General features: G+C 36.3%; 1 protein-coding gene across 2 annotated transcripts in view; it reads left to right on the top strand.

The window, feature by feature from the left end:
* Positions 1-18,263, top strand: part of ADAM9 (ADAM metallopeptidase domain 9) — a 164,334-nt gene that overhangs the window by 139,178 nt on the left and 6,893 nt on the right. The window contains exons 17-19 of one of the 2 annotated variants that reach the window (XR_011534352.1): positions 4,590-4,716; positions 14,419-14,499; positions 14,752-14,857. Coding sequence is in view for 1 of the 2 variants with exons in the window: in XM_070598850.1 (XP_070454951.1) it covers positions 14,419-14,499; positions 14,752-14,857 (187 nt within the window). In the remaining variant the exon portion in view is untranslated. The remainder of the gene's footprint in view (positions 1-4,589; positions 4,717-14,418; positions 14,500-14,751; positions 14,858-18,263) is intronic. The other variant, XM_070598850.1, reaches the window with a different exon arrangement.

Below are 18,263 nucleotides of genomic sequence, written 5' to 3'. Positions count from 1 at the left end.
ATCATAAAAAAAGAACCAAATGGAAATTTTGGAGCTGAAGAATACAATAAATGAAATGAAAAATACCATGGAGAGCATCAACATCAGAATGGATCAAACAGAAGAAAGAATCTATGAATTAGAAGACAGGAACTTTGAAATTTTCCATTCAGAGGAAAAGAAAAAACAAAGAATGAAGAGTGAAGAAAGCTGTTATGATCTATGAGATAACATCAAAAGAAACAATTGGCAAATTCTTGGAGTTCCTGAGGGAGAAGAGAAGGAGAAGGTGGCAGAGAGCTTATTTTAAAAAAAATACTGGCTGAGGTCTTTCCAAAGCTGAGCAGAGAATTGGATATCCAAGTTCATGAAGCAATTGGGTCACCAAACAAGCTCAACTTGAAGAGATCCAGTTCAAGATACATCATAATGAATCTGTTGAAAATAAAAGACAAAGAAATTCTTAAAAGCAGCAAGAGAACAGAAGCTTATAACTTACAAAGGAACATGCACAAGGCTTTCAGTGGGTTTCTCAGCAGAAATCTTTACAGGCCAGGAGAGAGTGGGATGATATATTCAAAGTACTGAAAGAAAAAAGTGCCAACCAAGAATATTCTATCCAGCAAAGTTGTTCTTCAGAAATGAAAGAGAGATAAAGATGTTTCCAGACAAAAGCTGAGGGTGTTCATTACCACTAGACCTGCCTTACAAGAAATGCTGCAAAGTTTAAGTTGAAATGAAAGGATGCTAATTAGTACCATGAAAACATATGAGAATATACAATACATTGGTAAAGGTAAACATATAGCCAAATTCACTGTAATATGATGGTGTGTTAATCACTTAACTCTAGTATAAAGGTTAAAGGGCAAGAGTATTGAAAATAACTGTATTTAAAATAATTTGTTAATGAATACACAACATAAAAAGTGGTTAATTGTGACATCAAAAACATAAAAGGGGAGGAGTAAAAGGGTAGAGCTTTTGTGTGTGGTCAACCATACAATCAACTGTTGTATGTATAAGATGTTTTATGTAATCCTTATGCTAACCATAAAGCAAACACCAACAGTAGATTCACAAAGGGTAAAGGGAAGGGATACCACTATAGCATACCACTATGGAAAAAATTGCTATTTCACAAAGGAGAGCAGCAAGAGGAAGAAAGGAACAAGAGACTACAGAACAGCCAGAAAACAATAAGATAGCATTAGTAAGTCCTTACATATCAATGATTACTCTAAATATAAATGGATTATATTCTCCAGTCAAAAGGCTTAGAGTGGCTGCATGGATAAAAAAAGCAAGATTAAACTAAACGCTGCCTATAAGAGACTCACTGCAGCTTTAAGGACACACATAAGCTCCAAGAGAAGAGACGGAAGTAGATTTTCCATGCAAGTAGAAACCAAAAGGGAGCGGGGGTAGCTGTACTTATATCAGACAAAATAGACTTTGTCAAAAACTGTAACAAGGGACAAAGAAGGTCCTTATATAATGATAAGGGGGTCAGCTCATCAAGAGAATATAACAATTGTGAATATAAATGAGTACAACATCAGAACACCTAAATATATTAAGCAAATACTAAGAAATCTAAAGGGAGAAATAGACACCAATACAAAAATTGTAGCTGACTTCAGCATCCCACTTTCAACAATGCATAACTCATCCAGACAAAAAAATCAATCAGGAAACATTGGACTTGAACTATGCTTTAGATCAAATGGACCTAACGGACATATATAGAACATTCCATCCAGCAGCCCCAGAATACACATTCTTCTCAAGCACACAGGGCACATTCTCCAGGATAGATCATATGGTAGATCACCAAACAAGTCTTAGCAAATTTAAGAAGATTGAAATCATACAAAGTATCTTTTCTGACCACAGTGGTATGAAACTAGAAGTCAACAATGAGAGGAAAGCTTGAAAATTTACAAATATGTGGAAATTAAACAACACCTTCCTGAACAACCAATGAGAAATCAAAGATATCTTGAAACAAAATGGAAACACAACAAACCAAAACTTATGGGATGCAGCAAATGCAGTTCCAAGAGGGAAGTTTATAGGGATATATCCTACATTAAGAAAAATGCAAGATCTCAAATAAAAAAACCTAACTTTACACCTCAAGAAAATATATAAAGAAGAGCAAACTAAGCTCAAAGGTAGTGAAAGGAAGGAAAAGTGAAGATCAGGGCAGATAAATGAAATAGGGACCAGAAAAACAATAAAAAACATCAAAGAAACAATGAGCTGGTTTCTTGAAGATATAAACAAAATTGACAAACCTTTAGTTAGAGTAACTAAGAAAAAAAGAGAGAAGACTCAAAATCAGAAATGAAAGAGGAGACATTACAACTGATACCACAGAAGTACAAAGATTCATAAGAAACTCCTATGAACAATTATATGCTAACGAATTGGGTAACATAGAATAAATGGGTAAATTTCTAGACATATACAACCTACGAAGACTAAATCATAATGAAATAGAAAATTTGGAGAGACCAATAACAAGTAAGGAGACTGAATCAGTAATCAGCAATCTCCTAACAAAAGCCCAGGTGCAGATGATTTAAGTGGTGAATTCTACCAAACATTTAAAGAAGAATTAATGCCAATCCTTGTTAAACTCTTCCAAAATGTTGAAGAGGAGAGAATACTCTGAAACTCATTTTACAAGACCAGCATCACCCTGGTACCAAAGCCGGAAAAGGACACTACAAGAAAAGAAAATTACAATCCAATATCCCTGATGAATATAGCTGTATAAATTGTCAGCAAAATAGTAGCAAACCAAATTCAGCAGCACAATAAAAAGATTGTATACCATGGTCAAGTGGTATTTATCCCTGGAATGCAAGGATGGTTCAGTATAAGCAAATCAATAAATGTGATACACCACATTAATAAAATGAAAGATAAAAATCATATGGTCCTCTCAATAGATGCAGAAAAGTCATTTGACAAAATACAATGTCCATTCATGATAAAAACCCCTCAACAAATTGGGCATATTAGGAACGAACCTCTATGTAATAAAGGTCATATATGACAAGCCCACAGCTTACATCATATTTAACAGTGAAAAATTGAAAGCTTCTCCAAGATCAGAAACAAGACAAGTGTGCCCAGTCTCACTACTCTTATTCAACATAGCACTGGAAGTCCTAGCCAAGGCAGTTAGGCAAGAAAAAGAAATAAAAGGCATCCGAATTGTAATAAAAAAGTGACATTGTCTTTGTTTGCAAATGATATGATATTTTATATAGAAAATCCTATAGACTCCACCAAAAAACTGTTAGAACTAATCAACAAATTTGGTAAAGTTGCAGGATACAAAATCAACATACAGATATCAGTTACATGTATATACACTAACAATGAACTATCTGAAAGAGAAATAAATAAAACCATTCCATTCACATAGCATCAGAAAAATAAAATACTTATCAATAAATTTAACCAAGGAGGTGAAAGGTCTGTCCATTGAAAACTACAAGACTTTGATGAAAGAAATTGAAGACACAAATAAATGGAAAGATATCCCATGTTCATGGATTGGTCCTGTGTTCATTGCAGCATTATTTACAATAGCCAAGATATGGAAACAATTTAAGTGTCCAATTATGGATGAATGGATAAAGAAGATATGGGATATATATGTATACATATACATATATATATACACACACAATGGACTATTATTCAGCTATGAGAAAAAAGGAAATCCTGCCAATTACAACAACATGGATGGACCTTGAGGGCATTATGCTAAGTGAAATAAGTCTGACAGAGAAAGACAGATATTATATGATCTTACTTATATGTGGAATCTAAAAAGCTGAACTCAGGCCAGACTGTGGCCAAGTGGTTAAAGTTCCATGCACTCTGCTTCGACAGCCCAGGGTTCACGGGTTCAGATCCTGGGTACAGACCTACTCCACTCATCAGTCATGCTGTGGAGGCATCCTGCATACAAAGTAGAGGAAGATTGGCACAGATTTTAGTTCAGGGCTAATCTTCCTCAAGCCAAAAAAGAGGAAGATTGGCAACAGATGTTAGCTCAAGGCAGCTCTTCCTCACACATGCATACACACAAGTTGAACTCATAGAAACAGAAAGTAGAATTGTGGTTGCCAGGGACTGGGGGTGGGGTGGTGGAAATGGGGAGATGTTGGTCAAAGGGTACAAACTTCCAGTTACAAGATAAGTTCTGGGATCTAATATTCAGTATGGTGATTATAGTTAACAATACTGTATTTATATACCTGAAAGTACTACGAGTGTAGATCTTAAATGTTCTCACTACAAAAAAAGGGCAATTTTGTGAAGTAATGGAGGTGTTAACTGATGCTACTGTGGTAGTCACTTCACAAAATACAAGTTTATCAAATCAACGTGTCGTACACCTTAAACTTACACAACATAATACATCAATTATATTTCAATAAAGCTGGAAAAAAAGTAACACTCTTGGTCTCAGTGTGTTCCTCCTTCACTTTGCTCCAAGGGAAGCAAAGTGACTGATGCAATTAATGAGTTTGGGAGAAGACATGTGCATGGGTGGCTCAGCCCCTTCTGTCTTCTCTTTTCAGATCTACCTGGCTGCAGAGAGGGTGCATTCTGGCCTGCTCTCTCAACCATGCAGTAAATTTAGCAGGGTAGCCTCTGCTTATGTTGGGGGAGGCCTGTGGTTGTCCAGAGCAGCCTGGGACTAGGCAGGTAAGTTTGATTTTGGGATGCAGTATTAGGAAGCCCATTTTGCTATTTACTTAAGTCGTGTTAAATGCTTTATTGATAATAAAGATGGTACTTTGATTGGCAATTGACATCCTCCCCTGTCTTCTGTCACCTAGTTCTGAGCTCAAGGAAAAGTGGCGTTTGGTCTACTGACTGGATTGTATCCTGGTATTAATGGTGTAAATATTAAGCAATGTTTACTTTGAGAAGGTTGAGGAGGGGAATTTGGTTTTGTGTTAGAATGCTGACTTCTTATCTATCATCAAGGACGTTAATTGATGACGTCTGGAATAGATGTCAAGAAATAGTATACTGATTTAAAATAGAGGCAATGGTGATTGCCTCCCGACTGCTAGAGTGGCAGAGGAGATAGAATGGAGTCATGGAGTTGTTTCATCATAGGCACTTTTAGCAATATTAGCTTGTTAACCATGTGCATGTATTATTTTGTTTTGAAAAAATTAAATGAAAAACTAAGGTTAAGTGGCACCCTGTTCTTTAGAAGTGACTTTGGAAGTGTTCTGTCAGCTTGATTGAGAGTAGCACAGCGTGTTCATTCAGAGGCTTTGATTGACATCATCGGCTGAGTGAATCTACAGCAGGGAAGAATTCATGATAGTAGTGATACAGTTTGCTGGAATGCTTGATTACTTAAAAATTTACGTGTTACCAAGGCCATGAGATTTTTCTTGGAAACTGTTGCTGTAACAGAAAAAAGTGCTGATTGCCTGGTTTGAAAATCATAACCAAAAACATACCTTTTTCTTTTCCCAAAATGTAATGTGAGAGAAGGCAAAAAGATTTACTGAGTATGAAAATGACTCTTTGCTTTAGAAATTGAACATGCTCTGATGGCTTTAAAAACCACCAGGAGTTTGGTGCTTGGTTTAATGTTTTTGGTCATTTCTAGGAATGAAACCCATACTTAATGAGTTGACTGTATATGTTCATTTTTTGATAAAGGTTCTGAGTTTGAAGAGAGTGTATTCTTACTTATTTAGTGCTTGATAATTATATATTCAGATCTTTCACATTCTTATTTATTGCTCCTCTTATAGCTTTATTTTATTTATTATTATTATTATTTATTTATGTATTTTCTGAGGAAGGTTTTCCATGAGCTAACATCTGTGCCAATCTTCTATTTTGCATGTGGGTTGCCACCACAGCATGGCTACCAATAATTGGTGTAGGTCTGTGCCTAGGAACTGAACCTGTGTCACTGAAGTGGAGCGCGCTGAACTTAACCACTAGGCCATGGGGCTAGTCCTTTATTCTTCTTCTTAACGTGATAAAGATTTAAAGAAAGGACTGTTAAAGTCTCCTGGTAGCTTTCTCTTTTCATATTCCCTTGCAGTTATAACATTTTTTGCACAAAGAATGCTGAAACTATGTTTGTTGACTGTTACATTTTAGTTGTGGATTATATCTTTTATTAGTTTAAAGTGTATTTTGCTATATCTTCATGTTTTTATCTTAAATTTTACCTTAATTGGTACTATTACCACAGTTTCTTTATATTTAAATTTTCCTAATAGAATTTTGCCCAACTGTTTTCAGGGTCATTTTGTTTTAAGTGTGTGCCTTGTGAATAGCATATAATTATATTTTATTTTATGGCTCAATCTGAGTTTTTCTTTGTTTGGAAAAGGTTTTTTAAAAAAATTATGGGACTATCATATTTTAATTATTAAAATATTTAAAAATATTGTGTAAAACAAAAAATAAAGATCCCCTGCTGAATCCCTACTCATTGTTTCTTTTTGCAAACTCATTTCCTAGGGGTGACTACTGTTAACACTATGTTGTATATCCGTCCAGTCTTCTTTCTGGGCATGTACAAATGTATACTCCCCACCACCCCCGTTAGACTTTAGGACTAGACTTTAAATAATCTGAAATGTTTTTACTCAACCACACAGTGCAGAGATCCTTTATCTCATTATATGATAATGCACTTCATTCCACTGTAGATATACCAATTACTTAACCACATTGTAGAAATTTATATTGTCTGCAGTTTATTTATATATGTCTTTTACTAGCACTGAGCAGTCTTTGACATTTAAGCTCACCTACTTTTGTGAGTACTTCTGTAGGATAGATTTCTAGGAGTAGGTTTTTTAAATTAAGAGAGATATACAGTAAAAATTTGATAGAAATTACCAATTCGCCTCTCAATAAGGTGGTAACAATTTACATTCCACTAGTTGTGTGTGAAGGTGTCTTATTTTCTGCCACGTTCTTGTTAACATTGTATGTTATTCATCCTTTTAACTTTTGACATCCTGGTTAAGTGACAAAAAGCCTCATTATTATTTTAGTTTGCATTTCCCTTCTTGGGCTACTTTTCCTATCTTTATTAGCTCTATGTATTTTTTTTATAAGTCCATGATCTTATCTATCTGTTTTTCTGTGGAGTTGTCATTTTATTATTGTTTTTAAGGGCTCCTCATATATAAAGAATATTAACAGTCAGTTGTGTCTATTGTTAAAATTTTTACAGTTTGTCATGAAGAAATTTTAAAATATCATGGTATCATTCCAGTTTTGTCTGTTTTATCTTGGTTTTATGTCGTGCTTAGAAAATGTTTTTATATCCCAATATAATATAAACTGTTTGCTTTTTGTATTTTTATAATTTTGTTAGGCTTTGACTTTTATTGACAGTGTAATTTGTTAACATTTCATCTTATTTCTGTGATTTTATTTGCCGTTTTTTTGTTTCTTTTTCTTTTTTGGTGAGAAAGATTGGCTCTGAGCTACCATCTGTTGCCAATCTTCCTCTTTTTGCTCGAGGAAGACTGTCACTGAGCTAACATCTGTGCCAGTCTTCCTCTATTTTGTATGTGGGATGCCACCACAGCATGGCTTGATGAGTGGTGTGTAGGTCCGTGCCCAAGATCTGAAACTGTAAAGTCCAGGCTGCCAAATTGGAGCATGCGAACCCAACCACTACGCCACTGGGCCAGCCCCTTATTTACTTTTTTTTTTTTAAATTAAGATTATGATAGTTAACAACTTTGTGAAATTACAGTTGTACATTATTATTAGTCATGCTGTAGGTACACCACTTCACCCTTAGTGCCCTCCCCTCACCCCTCCTTTCCCCTGGTAACCACTGATCAGCTCTCTTTGTCTGTATGTTAACTACCACCTATGAGTGGAGTCATACAGAGTTCATCTTTCTTTGTCTGGTTTATTTCACTCAACATAATACCCTCAAGGTCTATCAATGTTGTTGTGAATGGGATGACTGTGTCCTTTTTTATGGCTGAGTAGTATTCCATTGTACATATATACCATATCTTCTTTATCCAATCATCAGTTGCTGGGCACTTAGGTTGGTTCCATGTCTTGGCTATTGTGAATAATGCTGCGATGAACATAGGGGTGCCTGGGACTTTTGGAATTGCTGATTTCAGGTTCTTAGGATAGATACCCAGTAGTGGGATGGCTGGGTCATAAGGTATTTCTATTTTTAACTTTGTGAGAAATCTCCATACTGTTTTCCATAGTGGCTGCACCAGTTTGCATTCCCACCAACAGGGTATGAGGGTTCCTTTTTCTCCACAGCCTCTCCAACATTTGTCACTCTTGGTTTTGAATATTTTTGCCGTTCTAACAGGTGTCCTTCTATACCTATTGTATTGAGGGTTTTTTATCATAAATGGATGTTGGATCTTGTCTAATGCTTTTTCTGCATCTATTGAGATGATCATGTGGTTTTTGTTTCTCATTTTGTTAATGTAGTGAATCACATTGATTGACTTGCAGATGTTGAACCATCCCTGTGTCCCTGGTATAAATCTCACTTGATCATGGTGTATAATCTTTTTAATGTATTGCTGTATTTGGTTTGCCAAAATTTTGTTGAGGATTTTTGCATCTATGTTCATCAGTGATATTGGCCTGTAGTTTTCCTTCTTTGTGTTGTCCTTGTCAGGTTTTGGGATCAGGGTGATGTTGGCTTCATAAAATGTGTTAGGGAGTGCTCCATCTTCCTCAATTTTCTGCAAGAGTTTGAGAAGGATAGGTATTAAATCTTCTTTGAATGTTTGGTAGAATTCTCCAGAGAAGCCGTCTGGTCCTGGACTCTTATTTTTGGGGAGGTTTTTGATTACTATTTCAATTTCTTTACTTGTGATTTGGGTCTATTCAGATTCTCTATTTCCTCCTGACTCAGTTTGGGGAGGTTGTAAGAGTCTAGGAATTTATCCATTTCTTCTAGGTTGTTCAATTTGTTGGCATATAGTTTTTCATAGTATTCTCTTATGATCCTTTGTATTTCTTTGGTATCTGTTGTGATTTCTCCTCTCTCATTTCTAATTTTATTTATTTGAGACTTCTCTCTTTTTTTTCTTAGTGAGTCTTGCTAAGGGTTTATCGATTTTGTTAATTTTTTCGAAGAACCAACTCTTTGTTTCATTGATCCTTTCTGCTCTCTTTTTTGTTTCAATATCGTTTATTTCTGCTCTAATTTTTGTTATTTCCCTCCTTCTACTGACTTTGGGCTTTATTTGCTCTTCTTTTTCTAATTCTAAGTGTTATGTCATCTTGGTGGAGTGTCACTTTTATCATTATATACTGCCCCTCTTTGGCTTTCTTTATCTGTTTTGCTTTGAAGTCTACTTTGTCTGATATAAGTATAGCAACACCTGCTTTCTTTTGTTCATTATTAGCTTGGAGTATTGTCTTCCATCCCTTCACTCTGAGTCTGTTTGTCTTTGGGGCTGAGGTGTGTTTCCTGGAGGCAGCATATTGTTGGATCTTGTTCTTTGATCCATCCTGCCACTCTGTGTCTTTTGATTGGAGAGTTCAATCCATTTACAATTTAGAGTGATTATTGAAGTGTGGGGGCCTACTGCTGTCATTTTATCACATGATTTCCATTCTTTTGCATTTCCTTTGTTTCTCGTCCCATGATTTTTGGATTCCTAATTCAGGTAGGTAAATTTCTGTATTGGCTTTCTTCTTGTTTGTAATTTGTGTCTTTATTCTTGTTATTTGTTTAGTGGTTACCAGCTGGTTTGTATAACACATCTTGTAGATGAGATAGTCCTCTTTCTGATAGCCTCTTATTTCCTTAAATTAAAATGTTCCATCCCTTTTCTCTTCCCCTTCTAGGTTGTTATTGTCAGATTTTTTTTTCCTCTTCCTTTTTGTGTTGTGAGTTTGTGGTTAAAATGACAAGGTTATATTTATTCTTGGTGTTTCTGTTCCATTTATCTTTAATGTTTTATTTAACTTTGGCCAACCTGTTCTGATGGAGAGCTGCTACTTTCTGTTACTGTCCTTCTGCTTATCTCCTTTGTTCTGGATTTTGGAACCCCTTTCCTTCTTTTGATTTTTCAGGTATGAGGTTCTTCCTGAGCATTTCTTGAAGAGGAGGTCTTGTGGCAATGAACTCCCTTAACTTTTGTTTATCTGGGAAAGTTTTTATTTCTCCATCGTATTTGAAGGATATTTTTGCTGGGTAGAGTATTCTTGGCTGCAGGTTTTTGTCCTTCAGAGTTTTGAATATTTCAGTCCAATCTCTTCTAGCTTGAAAGGTATCTCCTGAGAAATCTGCCGATAGCCTTATGGGGGTTCCTTTGTAGGTTATTTTCTTCTGCCTGGCTGCCCTTAGTATTTTCTCTTTGTCATTGACTTTTGCTAGCTTCACTACTATATGCCTTGGGGTTGGTCTTCTTACATTGATAAAGTTTGGAGATCTATTGGCTTCTGTCACATGAAGTTTCATCTCTCTCCCCAAGTTTGGAAAGTTCTCAGCCATTATTTCTTTGAACAGGCCTTCTGCCCCCTTCTCCTTCTCTTCTCCCTCTGATATACCTATAATCCTTATGTTGCATCTCCTAATTAAGTTGGATAATTCTCAGAGAGTTTCTTCATTTCTTTTTAGTGTTAGTTCTCTCTCCTCTTCTGTCTGCAGCATTTCTATATTCCTATCCTCCAAATTGCTAATTCTGTCCTCCATATTATCGACCCTACTGTTCAGAGTCCAGATTTTTCTTAATCTCCTCCATTGTGTTCTTCATCTCCAGTATTTCTAATTGGTTCTTCTTTATAGTATCAAGCTCTTTTGTGACATAGCTCCTGAACTCATTGAGTTGTCTATCTGAATTCTCTTTTAACTTGTTGAGTTTTTTAATAATGGCTGTTTTGAAATCATCATCATTTAGGTTATAGATTTCATTGTCTTTGGGGTTGTTTTCTGGGTACTTGTCATTTTCCTTCTGTTCTGGAGATTTAATATATTTTTTCATGCTGCTTGATTGCGTGGATCTGTGCCTCCACATAGAGATAGGGTTTAGTTACTGCTTCCACTTGTTGCAACTGGTGTTGGTGGGGGATAACAGCTGGTTAGACTGCACCGACCAGCAACCCTGTCAGCTGTTACCTATTGGACCTGGGCTCCTCCTCGTATTCACACTGGTCCTGTGGGGTCCCTTGTCAGTTGTGGGGGCAATCACAAGGGGGCCTCAGGCTGCTGGTGCCTACTGTTGCAGACCACCTAGACATGCTCCCTCCTTATGGTCTGCAGTGGTGTTATGGGCTTTCCCAGCAGCCGGGAGCAGGATCACCTATAATTGCAGCTCTGTCACTGTCAGAGCCCGCAAGATCACACTTGTCCACTATAGGTCCCAGCAGAGCTATGAGTATCTTCTGCAGTCTGTGGTTAGCTCACCTAGCTGTGCTACTTTTGCCCCAGGGCCTTCCATCCTTGTGACTGCTGGTCAGGGCCTCTCCACTAGTGCTGTGCAGAGGCTTTCGCTGAGGCTGCTGTGGGAACCTGGAGTTTCCCCCTGGGCCACGGAGCCAGGCGCTGGAGCTCCACCCAGCCCCCAAGCATGCCCACGGGAACTCTGGGCGGTGCCTCTTGCACCATCCCATGCACAGCCAGAGTCTGTGGGCCTGGCAGTGGCTGGTGGGCTGGTGCCCTGCCGGGGTTTCTGCTCTTTGGGAGCTTCCCGGTGTTCTGAATGCTGGGTGGGGCCTCTGTGCTAATGGCGAGCAGAGGCTTTCCCTGCCGGCAGGTGCGGGACCCTGGAGTTTCCCCCTGGGCTTAGGTGTAATCATGGGGCCTTAGGTAGGGCTGTAGTCACCTGTTTCCACTGTCGCTCCGCCAGTGAGTGCACACTCCTGCCCTTGGTGCGTGGCGATGCTATGGGGTAGTCTGCTGGAAGAGAGCCTCTTGCAGGTACTAGGCTGTCCGGGGGTCAGGGATCGGAGAGTTTTCACCTATCTCCACCTCCTCCTGGGGGGAAGTCCGTCTGCCATCCAATGTATAGCAGCACGGGTCTCTCAGGCGTCGAGATGCTATATGGATATCCTTTGTTAACCAGTGAATGTCCAATTAGTTGTAGATTCGAAGAGGGAGAGACAAAGAAGATTACTCACTCTGCCATCTTGGTCCTGCCTCCCAGAGAACTTCTTATTTGCTGTTTTTAAATGTTTTCTTAATATTTCCTGCTTTATCTTCCTCTTGCTGTACTGCACAAGTTGTATGTTTGCGTGTATGTGCGTGTATGAGTTCAGTTTGGCAATTATATATCTTTTTCCTTCTCTTATACTGCTTGTTTTTTTATAGCATGAAAAACACATTAATATATTTTCCCCACTGACGTCAAGAATGAAAGTAGTGTTTACTGATTTCTCCCATGTAAGATGTATCACTGTTACTTCCAAACCTCCACGTGCTTTTTTTTTGTTGGAAAAATATTGGCTTCAAACTCCAGGTTATTACTAACATATATAGATATATGTTAAGGCCTTTTGTCTTTTTTCATTTTGTTAGTTTTCTTACTATGTCAACAACATTTGTGTACAAGAAGGATGGCACATGCTTGGTATGTGTACGTATACTGTCACTCTGATGGAATCAAACACCAAACATTTTGAATAGCCATAAGGTAGGATAGGTTGGATCCTGTCCTTTCTGGCCTTTAGTAAAGGGTGGATTCTGGGCACTTTGAGCAGACTGACAATTTGGTACTACTTCAGACCTATATTCTTTATATATGTATCCAACATTTATTTAGTGGAGAAGCTAAACATTAATTGGGAAAAAAAATGGAAAAAGAAAACTCTTCAGCTTCTTTTTTTTGTTGTCCCCAGATAGCTCTTCTTTGGCTCTAAACTCATATCCTGAAATCTGTAAACGAGAAGACCTGTAGCTACCTTCATCTGCCCTCCTTCGTGTGTGGTGGTCAGTGGTGGCGGGGGTGGGTGGTGTTGGAGCGGACGGGCTTACTTTTCTACTCCAAGACGTTTATCAGTGTGTTCCTCCCAGTTTGGTTCTACCCATTCCAGAAAGTAAACACTGCCAGTCAGAACACCCTTTTCCACTCAGAACTTGGAATTTTTCTGCTCCTTAAAGTAAATCTTCCAGATATTAACACATTTCATCGTATTTCTTTGATCTGATTTAATGCCTCAAGTGTCCACTGTAAATCAGTATTGAAAGAAAAGTCTCCTTTTGGCTGAATAGGGAACCTATTAGTAAATATGTCCTCAAAAGACTTATGGATACATGAAAAAGTACTTTAAAATCTTTATGCAGGAGAAATGGGTGGGTGCAGGACTGCTGAGGAATGACTTACGACTGTGGAATCTTTTGTACTTAAAAATGTTTTAATCATATAAATATATATATATTTAAAAAATTAATTGAAAATTATCAAAGGAAACAGATTTTGAGGATCCTCTGACTCTATAGTGCTGTTGAACCTATGTAGTTTTTAGAATAGTAAAGGGCTCTATTGATATTTCATTGTTTGTTCTCTTAATTGCTCTTTATTTCATTAGAGCATTTAAACATGTTGATTTTGTGTAGTTGGTTACCTAATAAAACTTTAAAATAACACTCAACATTCTTTAAAAAAAAAAGGTTAGTCTTCATTTTTTCTAACATCGCAAAAAGGCAGTTTTTCATAAAGATGTCAATTTTCCAGAAAACTGGAAAATTTCTAAGTTTTTAGCTGATTCCTTTAGATCTTTAATATTTTTCTCAGATAATGATACTTTTTATATCTCTTTCAATGTTTAGGACTCATGTCTCTTTCATATCTTATTACATGAACTAGAATTTCTAGAACTATAGAAGATAATGGTTTATTTTCAATAGTACTTTTAATAGAAATGCCTCTGTTGTTTCATAATTAATCATGGTACTGGAAGATAGGTTTTGTTTTATCAAGAAAGTATCCTTTTATTCTTATTTTTGGAAGAATTTTAAAAATTAAAATATCTCTAATTTTATCACATGCTGTTTTGGTATCTGTTTTAACGGTGACAGTTTATGTGAGAAATTGTTAACAGATTTCCTATCATTGAGCCTTTCTTGTACTAGTGGGATTACCTCTATCTGGGTACTTTTGATTTGAAAAAACTCCACTTGTGATATTAGGATTTTCAAATCTATATTTGTATGGAAGGATAGATTATAGTTTTATCTTTGTTTTTGTCCATTGTTTCATTTTTGTCTTCTTGATCATTAGTTATATGTCCATTAGTTAATTTCACTTCTTTTTCTATGTTTTCAAATGTATAGTATGGAATTAACTGTTCCTTAAAAATTTGAAAGAATTCACCAATAAGATAATTATGTCCAGGTCTTTTTTTCTGGCTAGTTTATTAATGTGTTCAATTTTTCTTTACTCATTACTTCATTTTCTTTTTCAGGTCTGTAGAAACTTCCAGTGTGTAAATGCTTCTGTTCTGAATTATGACTGTGATATACAGAAAAAGTGTCATGGACATGGGGTAGGTGATACTTTCTTTTGATTTGTTCATGGAAGTAGTGCTGAATAATGAGAATTCCTGGTGAGGGTTAGATGAAACTTCTCAAGATTTTTAGATATTGGAGAATTTAGATACCCAATAAATTTTTCATTTTTGAAAAGAGTGTCTATGAATTTGCATGAATTTAGTCCTTTCTCTTGGTTTCCATTCTTGAGTTAATGATTTAGAGCAACATTCACAATTAACAAAAGTGGTATTTTGATTGTTTTGAAGGTATGTAATAACAATAAGAATTGTCACTGTGAAAATGGCTGGGCTCCCCCAAATTGTGAGACTACAGGATACGGAGGAAGTGTGGACAGTGGACCTACATACAATGGCAAGTAATATAGAAGAAAATTAGTGTGATTTTTCCATGGCCCACCTCAGAAATTGGGCATCCTTGTACCTCTCCCTCACTTCCCACGTCAGTTATATGTTAAATTATGTTGATTCTACCTCCTAAATTCCTCATGAATATTTTCATTTTTTTCATCCCCATTAATTACCTTCAGTTTCTTGCCTGGGCTTATGTAACAGCCTCTTAACTAGGGTCCCTCTTTCCCATCTTGTTTCCTATAATCCATGATCCACACTACATTACAGAGTTTTACTGTTTCTTCAAGAATTCGATTTTGATTAAGTCAGTGTGCTGCTTTAAATTTAGTGTTTCTGCGTTGTTATTAGAATGAAGTCCAAAAATCTTTAACATGGCTTAAGTACCCTGCATGATTTGCCCCTGGTTTAACTTTTCCAGCCTCATTTCATTATGCTTAAGATATTGTGGCTTCTTTTATTTCCTCTAAAAAGTTACTCTCTTTTACCTCTGGGCCTTCATACTGTATTATATTCACATTGTTGGAAATTGGCTAGTTGCTACTCAGATTTCAGCTTATCCTTTATTTCCTCTAGGACATTTTCCGTGAATGCCTAAATCTGAATTAATATGCGTCTTCTATGTGTTCTCCTGTTACTGTAAACACTATCACATACTATAGTAATTACTTATTTACTTATTTTTATTCCCTGATAGACTATGAATGAACTCCTTCTTCAGCAGTATCTTCCTAGTGAGAATATATACTTTCTTTCTTTTGGGTAAATACTAGGTGGAATGGCTGGCTCATAGAATAGGTTTGTGTTTAGCATTTTAAGAAACTGCCACACTGTTTCTCAACATGGTTGTACATTTTACCTTCTCTCCAGGTGTATGTGAGGGTTCCAATTTCTCTATAGCCTCTCCAGTATTTTGTATGGTCAGTCTTTTTAATGTTAGCTGTTCTAGTAGGTGTGTTGTGGTATTTCATTGTGGGTTTAATTTGTATTTCTCTAATTACTAACGATATTGAGCATCTTTTCGTGTGCTTATTTGCAATCCACATATCTTCTTTGGTGATGTGTCTGTTCAGATCTTTTGCCCAGTTTTTAATTAGGTTGTCTTCCTTCTTGAATTTTGAGAATTTTTTATTCTGGATACAAGTCTTTTATGAAATACGTACTTTGTAAGTTTTTTCTCCCAATCTGCTTACTTTGGGTTTCATTTGTTGTTCTTTTTCTAGTTTCTTAGGTAGAAGGTAAGGTCATTGATTTGAGACCTTTTTTCTTTTCTAATATAGGCATTGTAGTACTATCAGTTTTCCTCTAAGAACTGCTTTTGCATCCCACAAATTTTGACATGTTGTGTCTTCATTTTCATTCAGCTCAAAATAACTCGAATATACTTTTTTTTGTCTTTGACTCGCAAGTTATTTAGAAGTGTGTTACTTTGTTTTAAAGTGTCTGGGGGATTTTCCAGATATCTTAGTGTTCTTGCTTTCTCATTATTCCACTGTAGTCAGAGAACATACTCTGTATGATTTAAATCCTTTTATATTTTTTGAAACCTTTTTTATGGTCCAGAATGTGGTTTATCTTAGTAATAAGTTCTGTATATACTTTTCTTCTATAATTGAGTGGAGTATTCTATAAATTTTATAAATTATGTATTGTGAAGCTTTGTTATTAGGTGCAAAAACATTTAGGATTGTTCTGTCCTCTTGGTATATTGACCCCTTTATAACTATGAAATAGCTCTCTTTATACCTGATAATATTTTCTGCTCTACAATTAGATATCAATATAGCTACTCCAGATTTCTTTTGATTAATCAGCTTGGGAAACGCTTTCTCTTCCTTCTACTTGTAATCTATTTGTGACTTTATATTTAAAGCAGGTTTATCATAGGCAGCATATAGCTGAGTCTTGCATTTTTTGTGTGTGAGGAAGATTGGCCCTGAGCTAACATCTGTTGCCAGTCTTTCTCTTTTTGCTTGAGGAAGATTGTTGCTGAGCTAACATCTGTGCCAGTCCTCCTCTCTTTTAGGTAGGCTGCTGCCACAGATGGCTTGATGAGTGTGCTAGGTCTGTGCCTGGAATCTGAACTTGCAAACCCTAGACTGCTGAAGCAGAGCACGCAAACTCAACCATTACACCACCGGGCCAGCCCTAGGTCTTGCTTTTTTATCCAGTCGTCCAGTCTCTGCCTTTTAATTGAGTTGTTTTCACCATTTACATTTACTTTGATTATTGATATGTTTGGGTTTAAAGCTACCATATTGATATTTTTGTATCACAGTCTCCCTTTGTGTGATATTGCATCACTTCAGTGTGCCTCATTTCTCTCCTGGCTTTTGTACTGTTGTGTCATACTTCTACATATGTTATAAACCCTACAATACATTGTTAGTATTTTTGATTTAAATAGTTGATTATCTCTTAAAGAGATTTAAATAACAGAAGTGTTCTTTATATTTGGCCACACAGTTACCATTTCTGGTGCTCTTTCATTTTTTGGTGTAAAGTCAGATTTCCTTCTGGTATCACTTAATTTCTACTGGAAGGACTTTTCACATTTCTTATAATGCAGGTCTGCCAGTGACAAATACTTTTAGCTTTTGTATATCTGAAAAAAATCTTTATTTTACTTTCCTTCTTGAATGATAGCTGGGTAAAAAATCCTAGTGTGACAGTTTTCTCCCCCTTTTACTTCTTCAGAGATGTTCCTGTATTGTCTTCTAGTTTGCATTGTTTTTTTCCTGAGAAATGTACTATCATCTTTCTTTTTTACTCTTCTGTTTGTAATGTGTCTTTTTTTACCTTCTGATTGCTTGTAAGATTTTTTCTTTATCTCTGGTTTTTAGTATTTGATTATAATATGCCTTGGTGTGCTTGGGATTTGTTGAACCTTTTCAATTTGTGCTTTTATAGTTTTCTTCAACTATGGAAAAATTTTGCCCATTATTTCCTCAAAAATTTTTTCTGTCTTCCTCTTTCCTCTCCTTCAGGGACTCCAATTACATAACGTTTGCTTACTTGAAGTTCTTTCACATCTCAATGATTTGCCTTGATTTTTAAAAACTTTCTTTATTCTCTGGATTTAGTTCTGAGTAGTTTCTATTGTTATTCTTCGAGTTCTCTTCTGTGATATCTGATCTGCCATTAACTTCATTCAGTGTCTTTTTCATCACAGACGTAGTTTTTATCTCTATAAGTTTTATTGGTTTCCTTTTTTTGTATCTTTCATGTCTCTGCATAGCATGTTCAGTCTTTACTCTAGCTTCTTGAACATATGGAATACAGTTGTAATAACTTCTGATCTCCTTGTTTACTAAGTCTATCAACGGTGTAGTTTCTTAGCCAGTTTTGCTTAATTGATTTTTCTCCTCATTTTGGGTCATACTTTCCTGCTTCTTTTCATGCCTTATATG

Source organism: Equus przewalskii, chromosome 28 (genome assembly GCF_037783145.1).
Source record: "Equus przewalskii isolate Varuska chromosome 28, EquPr2, whole genome shotgun sequence".
Classification (NCBI taxonomy): domain Eukaryota; kingdom Metazoa; phylum Chordata; class Mammalia; order Perissodactyla; family Equidae; genus Equus; species Equus przewalskii.
The sequence above is the reverse complement of the archived record's forward strand: the minus strand, read 5'-3'. Positions and strand labels throughout refer to the sequence as shown.